The sequence below is a fragment of the Hypoxylon fragiforme genome (assembly GCF_022984875.1).
Source record: "Hypoxylon fragiforme strain CBS 206.31 chromosome Unknown GGS25scaffold_8, whole genome shotgun sequence".
NCBI lineage: Eukaryota > Fungi > Ascomycota > Sordariomycetes > Xylariales > Hypoxylaceae > Hypoxylon > Hypoxylon fragiforme.
The window spans coordinates 3,023,372-3,040,685 of NW_026054763.1; the positions used below are offsets into that span (position 1 = coordinate 3,023,372).

A 17,314-nucleotide genomic window follows, 5' to 3' on the forward strand; every position below is an offset into this window, starting at 1 on the left:
CAGCCTGGTTCGTTCGGCACTTTTAATTATTTTCCTTTAGTTCACTTATTGAATTCTTCGATTTATTACTGGCTGGCTTGGAATTCATTTCCATTCGCCACGTCACACTGATACAATACCTAGTATGCAACTTTGAGCCGCAATATGCACCTCTGTACCCCTAAGTATCTACATCTCACCTTTTACACAACAGACCTACATATCCAAATAATGGCCAGGCAGATATTACGTATCTAGGCTTTTCTCAGATCTCGTACATTACGCGAGCAAAGAGAATTATATGTAGTGACCCTTCAGTGACACGTCCAAGTGACTCATGTTGGCAAAAGTCCAAGGTGGCAAATTGGAAATGCCCTCAACTGTTCCCGTGTAAATGTAATATCCAAGTCTTAGCTTCTATCTACCAAGTACCTAGGCATTAGCTTGTTATACATTCACTAGGTTAGGACACTATGTTCAACAACTTTCCAGAGCCAATTTCATTCTACGCAATGGCAATGCTAAGGACGAGAATACTAAGAGGGCTGATAGCTAAGGTTAGGTTACTTAGGCACATTTGATTATTGGAGTCAAGTTAGTGAGATAAAGGAAATTTATTGTAATCTATCGAAGCAATACAAGCGAGGGAATTGGACTGTGGTAAGTCTAGCAAGAAGGAAAAAGAAGGAAAAGCAAATACTCTATAGCAAAGACATTGACTTTTTTTGGTCGGAGATAAACTCCCCTTTTATCGTTTTCCCATTTCCATTTCCATTTCCATTTCCATTTCTCATTTCCCTTCTCCCATTCCCTTTTCCACTTCCAAGAAAATGTACAAAGCTACATGATGATGATGAAGGGAGAAGGAGTGTCCGGTGACGGTCTATCCTCTAATATGTCGTGTATCCTCTATTCTATCCAGCTCTTAGAGACGTATTGAGAATGTTCGTCCGGGCCTGAGCCATGTATCTTCTAAGGGTATTCGCGCGAGGAAAGAAAATAAACAGAAGCAGTAATTTCGAATATTCTAACTTGTTCCGAACGTCATAGCGTATCTATCTGTGGAGCTCTGCGTAGAGGTAGCGAGTTGTCATAGAATGCTTCTGAGTTGATGAGGGTCGAAATCATGCTGTGGATTCTGAAGAAACTCCTCTAGAATCGTAAGCCCGTTGATACCATGAGATATTGAATGCTCATAGTAGTCGAGATGCTTATTTGTTCGTCTCAATTGTACACTCGGAACAACGGTGTTTCCCACACATTGAGCAGCATGGGTTGTTGATTTCAAGTAGGGGGCCGTTTTTGCATTGGCACTATCATTTCGTTAGCAACTCGTTTTCAAATGCGAAGGGAATTTTCTACTTACGCAGTACCAAACCTGTTCCATTTTGCAAGTTCTCGTTTTAATTCCGTGTGTAGATAGTTTTTGTTTCGAGGATGGCGTTGCTTGTCTAAGAGTACTAGGTAGTTTGTATGAGAGTTGGGTGAAAGATGTAGTCTTGGTGTATTGCAACGAGAGGAGATGGCCTTCAAATTGACGGGGAAAGGAGAGCTTATATGTTCGAGATCTTCCCTCTGTACCGAATCAACTCCTATGTTACTAGGAGTATAAGATAAAGCCGTTGCTTCTAGAATTGACAGTCCTTAAACTCCATCATAGCCCCTCTGCTGGGGTGGCTTTGCAACCTCGTCCTCGACAACTCGCTTGATACAAGACATTATAATTAGTAGTTGATTGGATTTGGCTCTGTGTATTAAGGACAATGACATCGACCTTTGGGATTTCAAGGACTAATTTGTGGATCTTGGTCCTCAGAACTGCTGTCCTCGGCGAGTTTTCTATGCTTATCCTGCCTAAATGACATCGTGTTGAAGCGTTCCGATTTCCATTCATGGCAAACGCTGGGGTTTGGCGTAGTTGCACAAGCATCGCCATCTTCCGGTGAATTCTGCGCCAGGGCATGTCTGGTAGTACTTATCATCGTCTTGCTGTCATAGCTAAGCTATATTTTCCGGTAAGATATGCCGAGGGTATCTAGACCTGCGGCAAGACACCTGATTTGTTACAGTATAGTCGCACACGGGGCAAGGCGTATATCATTGTTGGGCTTGTATCTAGGCGTCGTTCTTAGACGAGTGATATTCTGTACCGTAAGTTCCATCATTATGGAGCTCATGGTTGTTGAAGAATAATATTTAAATCATGGGAGGTGACGAGTACAGGATATTCTAGAAGCTCATATAGTAACTGACGACTGGTAACGCAGTCCCTGAGAAGACTGATTTGACAAGAAGCTTTCCAAGGGTTCTAGAACCCGCAAAAAATATGATTCGGATTCATCTATCCATATTGTTCCTCCTGTGTGTGACGTGCTGAGCCACCGAGGACATTATATGACATACATACATAGTAACCGTAAATATGCCCGAAGGGCGGTGTGTTTCTTAGAGTTGATACGACGAAGTCCGATGCTATTGTTTCACCGAGTATTGTAATACTTCGTGAAATAGTCCTTCATGCCCAACGACTTTCAAACGACAACTTCGGGGCTTCGAGTGAAGTTTAAGCCCTAATTTAGTCGGGCTGATTTTGTTCATTTTGCACTTTCGTCCGGCCGCTTTCGTCAGATTTGGGGTTCATTCATTGTTGCGTGGGGGTATAGACACCTAATGATAGCGAGGCGAAATGTGTATAATGATCAATTATTGGCAAAAATACCCCTCAATAATCGTAAAAACAGTCGAGAGTTTCGACGTAATTGTGACTTGAGGCACTGAGGCAGTGCATCTTCGTGCTATATTTTTCGGTGAATAGTAGTTAAACGTAAAAAGGCATACTTGGCATACCACCTACCACCTCCCTTGCCATTCTGCTGCTTACCGAATTTTAGAGGAACTCCAAGATTGGAATGATGACACATTCTTTCAAGACGCAATTGCTGAGAAGTGTAAAGTGTAATGAGGGAAAACAGGTAGCAATAATTGCTGGGCTCGTAGTTGCTACTAGGCAGGCTTCTAAGTCTTTCTGAAGAAGAGTAGTGGTGCTGAGGTGAATGAAGTTGGGTAAGCTACCTATGTTGAATAACTCGAATTTCATACTGATCAATTCGGTACCTATTATAGGTACGCAGCGCTTGGAATCGCTTAGCGGGATGAGAATCTCCCCCAAACCGCGGTAAGATGTCCCAAGTCTCTATTATATCTCAAGACGAAACCCAATAGAAATGAAGCTAACGGCGCGATGTGAAGGATCTATAACATTTTATAGAATTAGTGATTGGACTATCCCGACATGTTCTTAGAATCGGTACGTATCAATTTAGATGCCTTATATACCACTGGGTAGACAGCATCGTGGTACTCGATTGTAAGCACGACTAAGAAGCGTCCTCGCTGGGTGGCGGATCAAATGTCGAGCCGATTAGCAACGTCAAAGAACTCGTGCGAGAATTTAAGAGCATGTTCAATTGAACAGGCAAATGATAATAAATGAGTGAGTCGGGGAAGGCTGATGGTTTATATATCGTTTGGTTACCACAACTAGGCCTCGGGGATGCCATGGAGTCTGATTCAGCTTAGCACACCTCGAGACAAGAGCCTCAAAGAAATAGAGTCATGCATCTGAAGAGTCGTAGGACTGCCGGAACAAACATATCATCGAGAGCGAGAACTGAGCATTCGCCCTGAAGGCTTTCCCAGGTAGAAGTTCGTCTCTTGGATTCGAAAGAACTTACTCTCCTGCTAGAAAAGAAGCTGTCTAGGAGCCATAGAAGACTTCTCATATGATATTGTGCGCAATATACCTCGGGGAAAGGTCTAGATAACAACAATCAAATCCTGGCACTTCCAAAAGAGCATCCATGCATACAAATATCGCGACCGCGTTCGGAACCAAGGTGTTATTTGTGGCGTGGGGGCAGAGATTGACGGAGTTCCGAACACGACAAACTTTTGTGATTTTTATTGCTCCCTAGGTATTTTTCGCCCTATTCCAACCTCACGGCAAACGCCCGACTATTATTATATTCATCGAAGTGCGATTACTGTCTGGAATGGCACATATAGGCACCCGGTACTATGGAATTTCTCTTCTCTTGTTGCGAAAATTCAATTGATTGTGCACATGATAAATTGGCTTTTTACACTTCTCCCCCCTTTTCCCTCGAAAGCCAATAAGAACGCAGAGAAAGAGCTTTGTAAATCATTCCTTATCTACCTACTTCCAAAGATCACCACCCTCTGAGAATTTCCCCTTTAACCTCAACCAACTGAGAATATGGCATTTCTAGCATATAAGGCGGATAATGATAATTGAATGGGATAGGTCAAAGATGTTATGGTGATCCCGAAGTCTTTATATTCATGTGCTTCGCAGCAGCAGCCACCAGTTATGTCGTATGTTTGGTAATCAGGCCAGGTAAAGGCTTAGTGGTCTCCAGGTTTGCATCAGTTGATTCCTTTTCCTTGACCAAATGAACAACCAGAGGCTAAGATAAACATTGAGGCTGAAAACTTATACTAGAAGACACCAAGAGTTGTGTAGGCAAGTAAGCACCTACTTAAGCATTGTAATACCTAGTGCTTGCTCACTTATCAACCTAGTCACTGGGATCAAATTTAGCATTTGATGAAGATATGAGCCAATAATAGCAGATCTAGAGCTGATATAGTTACCCAAAAGGGCAGGACGAATATAAGGTCCGGGGGACCTTACTACCTATATATTATTATACATGGATATAACTACATCCTCAACTAGAGCCGGCTAGATGACCGCCAATTTGTGGATGATACGAGAATTCATTGTTGAATCCAAGGTCACCTGGGCACTTGCCTAAATAGTACCAGCAGCAGCCAAAGTAGGTTCAAGTTATCAAGATACAGGCCATGGCGGCATGGCCAACCGCATACAATTTTATTCGGTTTCCATAATTGGCTCCCAAGAGGGAACTCCGCCCCACACGGAGGATCAAAAAGCAACTATAGTATCCCTACGTAGCGGCCAAATAGCCCGAAATTGGTTCAGGGCATGTGTCGGGTTCATTTAGTGCTCTCGTGTCCGCTAGGGATGGGGAATACTGACGGGATCGTACCTACGAAATACAACAAATAACCAGGAGGTAGATGAACCCAAGTGCCCCCCTGTAGATCACCTCAAACTCCCCCCATTTTAGGCCTAGTGTCCCGCTATAAAGCCCACCCAGAATGGGGCTCGGTCACACGAAAATCCGGAATTTAGCTAGCTGTAATTGGCCACATGCTTTACAGGGGCCCACCTGATTATTTGAACTTTCGAGTCTTATTTTTTTGAGTTTTGCCTTTGCACCCAGGTACAAAGAAAACGGGCTGCAAAAAGCCCAAGCTTCAAACCTTCAATCAGCCCAAGCTGCCGCTTTAGTGCATCCTATATCATTGGAATCGCCTCAATTAGAGCTTCCAAACAATATATGTTTCAGATTAATGCGATATCTGAATCTGAAGTTATTTGAATTTAAAGATTAAGAAGCACCTGAAAAAAGATACATCTGTAATCGGTACCTTGATCACGTGATGGCCCTCGGCTAGCGTTAAAAGTGCTTACTTCATTCAACCCCGAATAACTTCGCAACCACTGGTCGCATTTCTTTGAACCATATATCATTTGGAAGCGCTAATTGAGGCGGTTCTAATGATACCGGTTGCATCAAGATGCGTCTATTGAAGGAAAAGTTATTAAGGATAGTATGTTAGAGGCTAGCTGGAGAGCCCGGACCAGCGCTATGTACTAGGGTGCGGATAAGCCTCCGATAGCAATTTATTTTTAATTAATTAATGATTAAATAAGAATCAATTAAAAATCAATTTATAATTAATTACAAATTAATTATAAATTGATTATAAATTAATTAAATTAAAATTAAAATATATAAAATATTAAACTTAATAATTATTATAATTATCTTTTAAAGTTATGTTTATAATTAATTAATAATTAATTATGAATTTTTTGTTTTTGTAAAAATAAACCTTAAGTGACAAAAAGTTGAACCCAAGTGCCTAAAAAAGCAGTTAAGCCCAAGTGCCTGTCCGAATGAGGTATAGTCGTCGGCCCAAAATGGGGGGAGTTTGAGGTGATCAACAGGGGGGCACTTGGGTTCATGTACATCCTCAACAAATAACTCATACATACCAGAGTCTGAAATCTATCACACTACGCCTTGAATCTCCTTTAAGATTATAGTAAGAGAAGGGTACCTGGTAGCCTATACTACTAGTAGTAGTAAGTTTTAATATCTTGAGATCGGTATAAAGTAAATTTAGATAATTTATCTGGTGATATGAAGATGGATTTATCCAAGGTCATCCCAATTATCGTGAAATTCAGATTCCAGTTCTTTTCTTCTCTTGAACCCCCAGTTCTAAAGGGCAGGCAATGCCTACATATATGTAGGTACTTGAACTGCTCCCCTTCCGTATGCTGATAAAAGTGCTTGGGCTATAACTAAATATAGGTACCCACCCATGAATATGATCCCCATGATCCAAGTTTGAAAGTTTACAGTAACAATGACCTCAACCGTTCTGTTTAGAAACAAGATACTGAACTGAACTGAAGTTGTATTATTATGCGACACTTGATATTCAGACTGGACTAGAGGGAGCACCCCCTGTACGACTCGGATTATGAGATAAATATGCTGAAATAACTCAGCCAACTTACACAGAAGTGAGAACTTCTATTGACGTCTTTACTCAAATCTACCTGTAATTCGGATATTCATTTTCGACCTACGATCGCATCCCTCCCCCTGGGCCCATTCACCCCTTTGATGCATATAACTCTATATATACATAATAATTTGCGAAAGGTGGCATCTAACCGATTGAGGTATCGTGAAACAGGGGTTTAATCATTTAATCGCTTCACCGCAAACTCGAGGACTCTCCCAACGTTCAACCTGCGTTCAACCTGCGTTCAACCTGTTGAGATTTTGCAAAGGACATTCATTACCTTTGACCATTCTTGTCGTCGCTGTCTTACTGTCTACCTACTTCTCCGTAGCCTATTCCCGATATCATACCTAGTATTTTTTGGGTGTTCTACCTCAAATACATACATACACCATAATATATTCGTCATATTTGTTGCCGTGGCTTAGCTTTTCGATTGGTTGAAAGGGTAGAATACCTGTTCAGGTGCACCTTTAACATCGAGTGTAACAAAATACCTAACTATAAGCCGACCCGGAATCCGGCTACCTATATCAGTTCGTGATATTGTACAGTACTTGTACGTACATGTGTATACCCCAGCCTATAGTTCATTCAGTGGCATTCACTTTTCCAGTGGCCTCACTTCCATGCTTGCAAGATTTAATATCTTGCTTCGAGAGTCAACCGATCGTTCTCTTTGGTATCCGGGCTGCTGGGACTAACAACATACCTCGGGGCGTTGAAGAGACCAACTGGTCGGACAAGCCCGCCAAATTGTCACTGTCACCCCCTTTCCCCATCCCATTTTTGTGTGCCCACGGGTCAAAATTCAAATCCCACTAACCTAGGGCCTTTACACCTTACTTAGGTCCTTAGTAGGCTAAAAAGCCATCTGCACCTCGGCCGTTCTAGACTGCATTCAATGCAGGAGTGGATCGCGGATGATATCATCGTTTCCGTCGCAGCGAACTAGATAATCTGCAAGGTAACGCACATATACGGCCCGGTTACGACTAAACATAAAGCCTGTCTACGCAGGTGCGTTATTATTTGTCCACTGAACCCAACCATCTCAACCCGGCCATTTCTGCGGTAGAACAATTAAATAAGGCCGGCCAGCGGTTCATCGAAGCGAAGTTTCAAACCAGCCCTGGAGAATTATCCCCTGTACCCCGGGGGCATTCAATGCAGGGCCGCTGATGACGATATATCTTCCGGAGTCTCCAGACAAGTCTCCAGATAACCCCACCAAAGCCCCGCGAAACTCGCCGTGGCTCTCCTGTCGGAATACTTTAAAGCCTGGCGCTTCAGCGCCAGAGCTGATGGCGATCCTTCGTCGATCTGTCTCAGTACCACACCACCGCATACTGACAACCACGAGCACGACGATCCGCGGCTATCAGGAGACAGCAACACTAGCAGGAACCCTAACAACATCACCAATAGCACCAATAGCACCAAAGTTCAACAATACGACAAGGCGGCGGTACAGCCTTCTCTCGGTTCCCTCCGCATTTTCTCGTTGATCTTTCTGATTCTTGTCTTGGTAAGGAGTTTTTTATTATGGTTATGATTATGATTATGATTATCATTTTCTTTTATCTTCCTTTATTCTCTTTTTCTTACTCGAATGATTTTTCCCCATGGCCCCACGGCTTGGTAGGTACTAGCACTACATATGTAGCATGATGTAGGTCATACCTATTATACATAGGTAGCACTATGTCACGGTACATACAGTATATGTGCACTACATGTATAGTACATCTAGCCGTGGATAATGATATGGATATGTAATACTACTATGTACATACTGTACCTACAGTCACGGGTCTATGTAGCGCGCCACCAAACATACGGCCCTACTATACATACCAAGCTCTTCGCCGGGCCCCGCAGTCAAAGCCCCCCCTTCCCCCCCCTGATCCCCTTTGACGCCATGAGGATTTATCAAGCTAATAATTGCCCCTCTAAACTTATAGACCGCGCAACTTTTTCTGACGAATGTCAAATCTCAATATTCACGTATCCTCACATCACATCCTTTCTCTCGTATCATTTCATCCCCTCCAGCCATTGTAACCCAAGAACCAGTCTGCGAATCCCCTCAACCATTTCCTACTACTCCTCCTATATCTTACATACGCACAATGGCCCTCGCCGAAGAGACGAGTCGCATCGCGGCATTGTTCGAGTACTCGGACGAAGAGGTGAATAAGGGCGTCCTAGAATTCCTACGACAAATGAGTACGATCATGCCTCAATCTCAATCGCGATACCTAGACTTTTTGCTAACCTACGTTTAGAGGAAGGATTACAACATGATGGCACCAGCTTGAGTCAAATTCCCACATACGTTACCGGCGTCCCCAATGGCACCGAAAAGGGACTATACCTAGCCGTCGACCTAGGAGGCACGAACTTCCGAGTTTGTTCAGTCCATTTAAATGGCGACACCACTTTCAATCTCACATATAGCAAAGTCGCAATCCCGAAAGAGCTGATGGTCGCAGAACACGCCCATCAGTTATTTGGATTCTTGGCTAAGCAAATCGAGATCTTCTTAAGAACTCACCATGGAGATCATTTTGATGCTCACATCCGTCGGCGGCAAACTGTGAGCACTCCAGAGGGTTACCGGGACGAACAAATATTTCGACTCGGCTTTACCTTTAGCTTTCCTGTCCAACAATCCGGTATCAACAAAGGTACTTTAATGAGATGGACCAAGGGATTCGATATCCCGGATGCAGTTGGCAAGGACGTCTGCGCATTACTCCAGCAAGAAATCGATAGGCTTCACCTGCCCGTCAAAGTAGCTGCTTTAGTGAACGACACCGTCGGCACGCTTATGGCTCGTTCTTACACGTCGCCGGGCAAAACTGCTACCCTGTTAGGTGCCATTTTTGGAACTGGTACCAATGGCGCCTACGTGGAAAAGGTTTCCAACATCAAGAAGCCTGTCGGGGGTGACTACGATAAGTCGACTGGCCAGATGGTCGTAAATACTGAGTGGGGTTCCTTCGACAACCAGCTAAACATATTACCCAACACCTCCTACGATATCGAATTAGACAAGAAGAGTGTGAACCCTGGGATCCAGATGTTCGAGAAGCGGGTGTCTGGCATGTTCCTGGGTGAAATCGTCCGCCTCGCCATTGTAGATATGCTCAAAAACCCTAGCATATCGTTGTTCCGCGACGAGAATTCTAGCCAGAACGACTGGAAATCCACCACTACCATTGGCGCTGAGTCTAGCGTCTTCCAGCAATGGGGCCTTGACAGTTCCATAATGTCCATTGCCGCAGCGGACAATACGCCTGACTTCTCGACCCTGCGACAAGAGCTAGAAAAGCAATTACAAGTATACGCTGCTTCGCGCGAGGATGCGCTAGCTTTCAAGAAAGTGGCATACGCGGTCGGGCGCCGGGCTGCCAGGCTCTCCGCTGTGGCCCTCGGTGCTATCGTCCTGCAGAGTGGCAAGCTAAAGGAGGCAGGTGACGAGCCAATCGACATTGGAGTCGATGGCAGCCTAGTAGAACACTACCCATTCTTCCGGGATATGATCTACGAGGGTCTTTCCGCGATCGAAGGAATCGGACCGGAAGGCTCGAAGAAAATCCGTATCGGGATTGCTAAAGACGGCAGTGGTGTCGGTGCCGCCCTGATCGCGCTCGTTGCAGCCAATATGGAGAGGAAGACCGTCGGGGACTACTTGAACCGGCTTAGAAACGACGTCGCCCAGAAAATCTCCAATGTTTTCGCGGGGACTGCGGAGCCGACGACAGTGGCATGATGAGCATCGGCCGGGGCACGACTTCTTTCTACTTTCTATATGTTCGAACCACTACGGCACCTGGATCAGAGGCTATGGATTGCGTGGGGTGAAGTTATTGAACATGCATGTACCTACCTAGTTTATATTATTTTACCATCATGACCTAATGCAATACTTTTATAACGAGCCACTCTTACTCTTGTGATATGCTAGATGTCCATATAATATACAGGTTGCAAAGATGTCGCGAGGCGAGGTTTATTCCATACCTAGATGGAGACATTCATGTTGTAAACACCTACTTAACCTAGTACATTATATATCAACACATCAAACTACACATACATACTCCCTTCCGGCACCCATCTAATTACATAAAATTAAATATGACCAAGCTGCCTACCTGCCAACTGGGTACCTTAATCTCACAGACGCTCTACATAATCGCGCAAACGAACCGAAAATAAAAACTCCGCGAGTGTTGTTCTAAACCAATTATTTACGCCTTCCTGTCTCCCCAACATCTATAACCACCCCCCTTGTCTTGTAACCTTGGTAGTAGATAAATATATATAAAGGTAAGTAACTTCAACTAGCCAATCCTTTTTGTTTTATACATATGTACTATGTAGATAGACGGATAGGTACCTTGGAGGGTAGGCATTCGTGGATGTAAGAAGATGCGTTGAGAAGCCCCGCCCAGCACACATCTTTTGCAAACGCCAAACCCATTGGATCATTTGTGTTTTTGCGCGAATCAAAGCCAGCCTACGAGCAATCATAGCCTTTCATATCCCTATTCTACTCCATCCCATGCAATTCTACCCTATTTGTGAGGCGCGTAAGTACTCCTGAAAATCGCTCTTGGTATACGCGTTTGTGGTGGGATCTTGGGGTTCGGGAAGGGTTGCTATGCAATTTACTTCCCAAAAGCGGCAGCAGGATATGCGCGATCCTTCTTCTTACGCGGCGCGGTAGAGCTACTTCGTGAGCTGGCGTTGCTGGCGGTCGCGCTGTGCATATCCGCCGGCAGGTCGTTCCACTCCATATCTGGCCGCGCATTCTGGAACGATAAACCCGTTGCCCCGGGGCTCCGATTAGGCGAAGGTCCACTACTCCTGGGTGGCAGCGATAAAGCCGGCAATGGGGGTGCTGTTGGCTTATTTAGTAGATTCGCCGCTGCCGTTGTGGTACTTGATGGTATTGTCGTTGTCCCATCCGAAGCCTGCGCCTCCTTGCTAACGCTGCTTTCGAGACCGAGTGCCGAGGTCACGCCGTTGGTGTTGATCTGCCGGCGTACAATCCACGCGCTGTCTGGCCGTAGTTTGAAATAGTATCCGCTAATCTCGCTGTGCTTAGTGAACCCACGTGCCAGGTACCAGCGCAGGCCGTCCTCGTTATCCGTCCACACGTGGGCGTAAACCTCCCGACATGCAAATGCGCTGGCGGCCGCGAGCCGTGCGACCTCTTCCAGCAGCGCCGCGGCGAGACCTAATTGTCGGTATGGCGAAAGCAAGACGAGCGACTGGATATACACCGCATTAGGCTGGGCGTCGGGGGTCGTAGGAGCGGCAAACCTTCGACCAGGTACAGATGAGAAGGGGGAGGGTTCAGGCCGACAGACAAGACCCCCTATTACTTTTGGTGTGGAATCAATGGGATCGGCGGGGTCGGACCATAAGAGCACACGACTGAAAGCCCCTGACGACAAAGGGTCGGAGATTTTTGTGTAGAAGGAGTCGGGATAGCTAACCGGAAGTAAAAGGGAAGTTATGCGCCGTAGAGCGGGGATGTATTCGGGAAGAATTGGGGAGATGGTGGCTTGTGGGTGGAGGCCGGCCGGCCTTGTTGGTATAACCTCAGGAGCTGACGACGGTAGTGATATCAGTCCAGGTTGTGCGATTTTCGAAGGAGAAGGTTCAGTAGCAGTTGTCGATGGCAGTGGAGAAGGAGCGGAAGATGTGCCTTGTGGGCGTGACGACGCGGGGGGCGGAGTGTATGCGGGCGGTTTGGATACGAAGAAATTACGAATGGAAGGCTGCCCATTGGCGTTGGTAGAGGGAAGAGACATGTTTGTTTTCACAGCAGAAATGCGTATTGGTAATGGTGTTAGCTTAGAAAGTAAGATGTTAACATGGCACGAGAATTGCAGTTGTGATGATGGATATTTTGGTGATGTGATGACAATTCGTGTTGAGAACAGTGGAGGACTATGAGCGGAACCAACCGCGTTAAGTGGTTTCAATGTTGGCAGTAACTAGTATTATATACCCTAGGTAAGTCACCTACCTAGGTACCTAGTGCTCCCAAAGCTTTTATTAGGTACGTCGTACGTAAATAAAATATTCATGGATGGGGAAAAGTGAAAAGGAAAAGAAATTGAAATCTGGAGATATGAAAAACCTCGGCCATTATCGATAGGCCCCACTACCTAGTACTATGGACAACTGGAACTTGAAGTCAAATTACATCTATGCATATGCATGATAAGTGCATACTAACTATTAGTATGCACTATTTTAATATTTCAAGTTTATGTAGGGGCCGTACTATAACTATAATTACCTAATCCTACTAACGTTAGTTACATGTATGCGCGAACGTGCTTACTACTAGGTACTCGGTACTAACTACATAAGTCCATAACTAATATCTCTCTCCCAGTAGACAAGTAGGTTACATCTATATCTTGTACCTAGTAGTGGCGCACATGAAGAACTTGAAGACATCTGGAGTTGATAAAACTGATCTGGTGTTTTCGCATGAGCTACTATGTAATTATGCAACTAGTATCTGAAGGTATTACGTAGCGCACCTATTTAAGGTCCCGGGACGCTTCTGTCTACTAATGCATGGGGGGGTTTCCAGTATATTGATTCGCCATAGCCGCTAGTCTGTGTGTACATACAGGTTGTACTTGTCTGCTTACCGGCCAAAAATTCAGCCTCTGTTCAAGTTCAATGTTTGCAATAGTTACAGTTGGTACTAACTACATATGTACCTAACTTAGCCTCTAGCCTACTGAAGTATGTACAATACAAGTACGAAGTACGTACATGCAGTAATCTACATTACTCAATGTTATTTCCTCATCGGCGCCTAAGCAAGAAGTTCCTTTACCAACATCTTCTCTTGAATGTGAAATCGCAAATAACTAGTATTTGTAGTTTGTAATGTAGGGACTACCTAGGGTATTTTACAATTTACATCATGGAAATTCAATATTCACTAACCTAGTTAGCTTGTTATGCCGTTCCTGATCTTTGAATCCAACAAACATCCATGGATCCATTGAACCTTAAAGGCTTACATACCCTAGGTACCTATGTAGTACTATGTATGTAAGCCGCCTTCCAACTTTACCAGTTTACCTAGGTAGTACCTATAATTTTAGGTTAGGGGCTTTGACTTGTAACTCTCCATCATGCCATGGATGTATTCCGGGGAGTGAGTGGATGCATGCACTGGTTAACTGCAAGCACGTACAAGTAGTACAGTTCTCCAGCTCCCTAACCTTACTCCCTGCCCAGCGCTCAGTGCCTTGTGTACCCAGTACTACCTACCTACATTTCCCGTTCTGATCCTTAAAAAAAAAAGTCATCATTTCCGTTATCTCCTTTTGATACCCAGATTCGCGATCCTACCTAATATTCTTCAGATTCGGTGGAACTTCTTCTTATTCCACCTCATTACATATTTCATCTCCCCCCACCATCTCAAAGCTCGACGTCGCCAACGACGGGTATTGAGCATTTATCATGGCTTCATCTAATACCGGCAAGGCTGGGGTCATCAAAGCCTCTGACGATGCCGGGAGCATGGATAAACTTGTAAGTTGCCTACCTACCTACCTACCTAACCTATATCTAGCAGCATGACATGACATGATCATTGATGCTTACAAATTCACATCTTAATACCTAACCACCACGAAGCTTCGTGAATTAAAACTAACTCGGTTATGTCAGGCGCATGCCGTGTTAGATGATCTACTCTACAATATCGTTCACGACTTGTTAATGAAAACGCACCGAGACGAGAAAATAGCCCGCGCTGCAACCGCTGCCATTCGCGTCGAAAAGTTAGCTGCCGATGCTTCAGATTCCTCCGCCCCCGATGCTCGGCCCGACGTCAGAGTTGAAACAGATGCAGCTGTTTACGATGAAGGAAAGGTGCTACTCAAGGGAAACCCGTTAGCTACCACCAAGGACATTGACTGTCCCAGATGTCACCTTCCGCGATTACTTTATCCCACCGACGGCAAAGGAGCAAGAAAACCGGATCCAAGCATAATATACTGCAAGAAACATCCATACATTGACAAACCTGGCTACGACATTTATGGACAAACTTGGGTTGCACAGGGACCGGGCAGAGGCAAGAAGAAGAAGGACATGGAGAAGAAGCTAGAGCAGAACACGGATTCGCAGACACCAGCGCCGGATGGAAATACAGCAGTCGGAGGCGCCGCCTCGCGACCCCCAAACATGCTCTCATTCCCATCGGCGACTTGTAGCAAATGCAAACGATGCATTCTGGTCACCCGCCTGAACAATCACATGGGTTCCTGCATTGGGAATAGTGGACGTACCGCGAGCCGTGCTGCTGCGCAGAAGATTAGCAACGGCAGTAATGCCAACGGTAGCGCCGATGGAACTCCGCCATCCAGTCAGAAGGGTACTCCCCACCCGAGCTCACGGGCTAGTAGCCCCAAGAAGAGGGACGGTGATGAGATGGATGATGATGATGAGACCGATAATGATGCGCACAAGAAGAAGAAACTGAAACCTACTGCAGCAAATGCGGCCAACAAGAAGCTGGTCCTCAAGCAGAAGGGCTCCGGAGGAACCAAAAAGGAGAAGGTCAAGACGAGTTCCTCATTGAGTGTTGAGCAGAAGGTCGACGATGACGATGCTGAAGGATCTACTGTTGAAGTCGCCCCCAAGAAGAAGGTAACGAAGGTGCCTAGCCCGGCCAAAAAGCTGAAGCTGGGCGCTTCTAAACCACTCCTATCATCGCCTATGTCTAAAAGCAATGGCAAGACATCAGCTCCAAGTGGCGGTGGGGGAGATGATGACCGCGAGTCTGAGAGCTCAGGGACACTGTCCTCTCCGCCGGTCGTTTAATTTCAAAACAATGTCTCTATTACATCGAGCATCGAAAATAGGACAAGTATTATTGACATGCACTGATTATCATAGCATTTTGTACAACGGCCAGAGAGCCTTGCATTGAAACGGGGTTCCGGGGTTATTTGAAGAAAGAAAGAAACAATGAAGTGGCTGGGCAACTTAGGTATGCATCTCGTCCGGGGAATAGGGGAATAGGGGAATAACCGGCGTTGGGTTTTCGGCAAACTGTATGTTAAAAGATGCTTCTTGTGCACATATGTATTTACAGGACCCCGAATGACCGTACACGAGGGCTTTTATAGTCGCTGGTGCACATCAGGTACTTACTACTACTATGAGATGTTTTGCAATTGGTATTTTGTACGCGTCTACCTAATGATGAAGATAAGATTTCTCTGAGACTCCAGAACGCCGACTCATGAAAACATCGTCATCTGCCTAGGTGCCCATGCCTATCTCGATTCTCGCTAGATACTCCGCCGCCCTTCGTTCATTGTCTGTATGTAGTAGTTGAGCCCATGTAATACATATGAGCATTAAGCTGCTTCCTCCTCTAGCACTCTCGCTTGAATAATCTTGACCTCCTCCGCAGGCCTATCATCTGCGCCAGTCTTCACCATGCCCATGCGCTTCAAAACCGCCAGGCCGGCCTTGACGCGGCCAAAGATGGTGTGCTTGCCGTCGAGCCAGGGGGTCGGGGCGAGGGTGAGGAAGAACTGGGAGCCGTTGGTGTCCTTGCCAGCGTTGGCCATGCTGAGGATGCCGGCGCCGGTGTGTCGCAGGTCGGGGGCGATCTCGTCGGCGAACTTCTCGCCGTAGATGGAGGTGCCCCCGCGGCCGGTGCCCGTGGGATCCCCCGTCTGCGCCATGAAGTTGGGGATGATCCGGTGGAAGATGCAGTTGTCGTAGTAGCCCCGCCGCGCGAGGGTCACGAAGTTGGTGCATGTGCGCGGCGCGTGCGTCGTGTAGAGCTCGAGCGTTATCGTGCCCTGGAATGTTGTGGTTTTTTTTTAGTAAATAGGTGATAAGTATAGGTACCTGCCTACCTACATATGCAGGTAGTTGGAGATTGGAAGAGCTGGAGTATGTATTTGGGAGGGGAGGGCATACGCACCATTGAGGTGTCAAGGGCTACGTTTGTCGTCATCTTATACTATGTGGTGAATGAAACTTTTATATATTATTATATATTATTGAAGCTTGAAGCTGAAGCTGAAGCTGGCCAAAGTTGAAGCTCTTGGAGGGGCAACACCTCGAAATGCAGATTGTTCAATTGAATTATGCAACTAAGCATATTCCTTAATATAGGAATCTATGCATTCAAGTGAACCATTGACGCATCCTGGGGGAGTCAATAGTTACTAGATAGTTACTACTAGTACTAAGGTTCTGTGCTGTACAATTGTACAACAATATATTTTAGTACCTAAAACAACATCACGAACAACATCTCATGACTTGGGAGACAATTCATTTCCTTCTCTCTCTAATTATCGGAATAGAGGCACTATAAAACTTTGGAAAAGACATTGCTAGTTTCATTTTCATATGGACGCAAATGAGGTGTTCGTGTCTAATCCGCACCTGGCAATCTGAAGCTTCTTTGGTAAAGGCTTCTTCTTGTAGAGTCAATATCAACTTAACATCCATCCATATAAGGCTTCCGCATCGCTTCATTCAGCAATTACCCAGTACAACAGATCATCGATATTGAGTACTTATAAGTCAGGTA

At 45.4% G+C, this 17,314-nt stretch overlaps 4 protein-coding genes across 4 annotated transcripts; 2 read left to right on the plus strand and 2 right to left on the minus strand.

Annotated features, from left to right (window-relative positions):
- The first annotated feature begins 8,555 nt into the window (after nt 1-8,555).
- GGS25DRAFT_433445 (uncharacterized protein) lies at nt 8,556-10,721 on the plus strand. The gene is made up of 2 exons (XM_049258675.1): nt 8,556-8,919; nt 8,979-10,721. The coding sequence occupies exons 1-2, from the start codon at nt 8,823-8,825 to the stop codon at nt 10,466-10,468; spliced, it is 1,587 nt and encodes a 528-aa protein (XP_049114296.1). The 5' UTR covers nt 8,556-8,822; the 3' UTR covers nt 10,469-10,721.
- A 197-nt stretch (nt 10,722-10,918) lies between these two features.
- On the minus strand, nt 10,919-12,811 carry GGS25DRAFT_433424 (uncharacterized protein). The gene is made up of 2 exons (XM_049258674.1): nt 12,740-12,811; nt 10,919-12,563 (listed from the first exon to the last, which is right to left on the minus strand). The coding sequence occupies exon 2, from the start codon at nt 12,519-12,521 to the stop codon at nt 11,370-11,372; it is 1,152 nt and encodes a 383-aa protein (XP_049114297.1). The 5' UTR covers nt 12,522-12,563; nt 12,740-12,811; the 3' UTR covers nt 10,919-11,369.
- Nucleotides 12,812-13,874: 1,063 nt separating this feature from the next.
- On the plus strand, nt 13,875-15,921 carry GGS25DRAFT_505362 (uncharacterized protein). The gene is made up of 2 exons (XM_049262219.1): nt 13,875-14,280; nt 14,419-15,921. The coding sequence occupies exons 1-2, from the start codon at nt 14,209-14,211 to the stop codon at nt 15,574-15,576; spliced, it is 1,230 nt and encodes a 409-aa protein (XP_049114298.1). The 5' UTR covers nt 13,875-14,208; the 3' UTR covers nt 15,577-15,921.
- GGS25DRAFT_505363 (cyclophilin-like domain-containing protein) lies at nt 15,922-16,801 on the minus strand. The gene is made up of 2 exons (XM_049262220.1): nt 16,697-16,801; nt 15,922-16,571 (listed from the first exon to the last, which is right to left on the minus strand). The coding sequence occupies exons 1-2, from the start codon at nt 16,727-16,729 to the stop codon at nt 16,119-16,121; spliced, it is 486 nt and encodes a 161-aa protein (XP_049114299.1). The 5' UTR covers nt 16,730-16,801; the 3' UTR covers nt 15,922-16,118.
- Between the last annotated feature and the right edge of the window lie 513 nt (nt 16,802-17,314).

Excerpts from the sequence above, each read along its gene's own strand:
- GGS25DRAFT_433424 (XM_049258674.1), bottom strand. The coding sequence starts at position 12,521 with ATGTCTCTTCCCTCTACCAACGCCAATGGGCAGCCTTCCATTCGTAAT.
- GGS25DRAFT_505362 (XM_049262219.1), top strand. The coding sequence starts at position 14,209 with ATGGCTTCATCTAATACCGGCAAGGCTGGGGTCATCAAAGCCTCTGAC. Across the intron at positions 14,281-14,418 it reads CCGGGAGCATGGATAAACTT|GCGCATGCCGTGTTAGATGA; the intron begins GTAAGTTGCCTA and ends CGGTTATGTCAG.
- GGS25DRAFT_505363 (XM_049262220.1), bottom strand. The coding sequence starts at position 16,729 with ATGACGACAAACGTAGCCCTTGACACCTCAATG. Across the intron at positions 16,572-16,696 it reads TAGCCCTTGACACCTCAATG|GGCACGATAACGCTCGAGCT; the intron begins GTGCGTATGCCC and ends ACAACATTCCAG.
- GGS25DRAFT_433445 (XM_049258675.1), top strand. The coding sequence starts at position 8,823 with ATGGCCCTCGCCGAAGAGACGAGTCGCATCGCGGCATTGTTCGAGTAC. Across the intron at positions 8,920-8,978 it reads AGAATTCCTACGACAAATGA|AGGAAGGATTACAACATGAT; the intron begins GTACGATCATGC and ends ACCTACGTTTAG.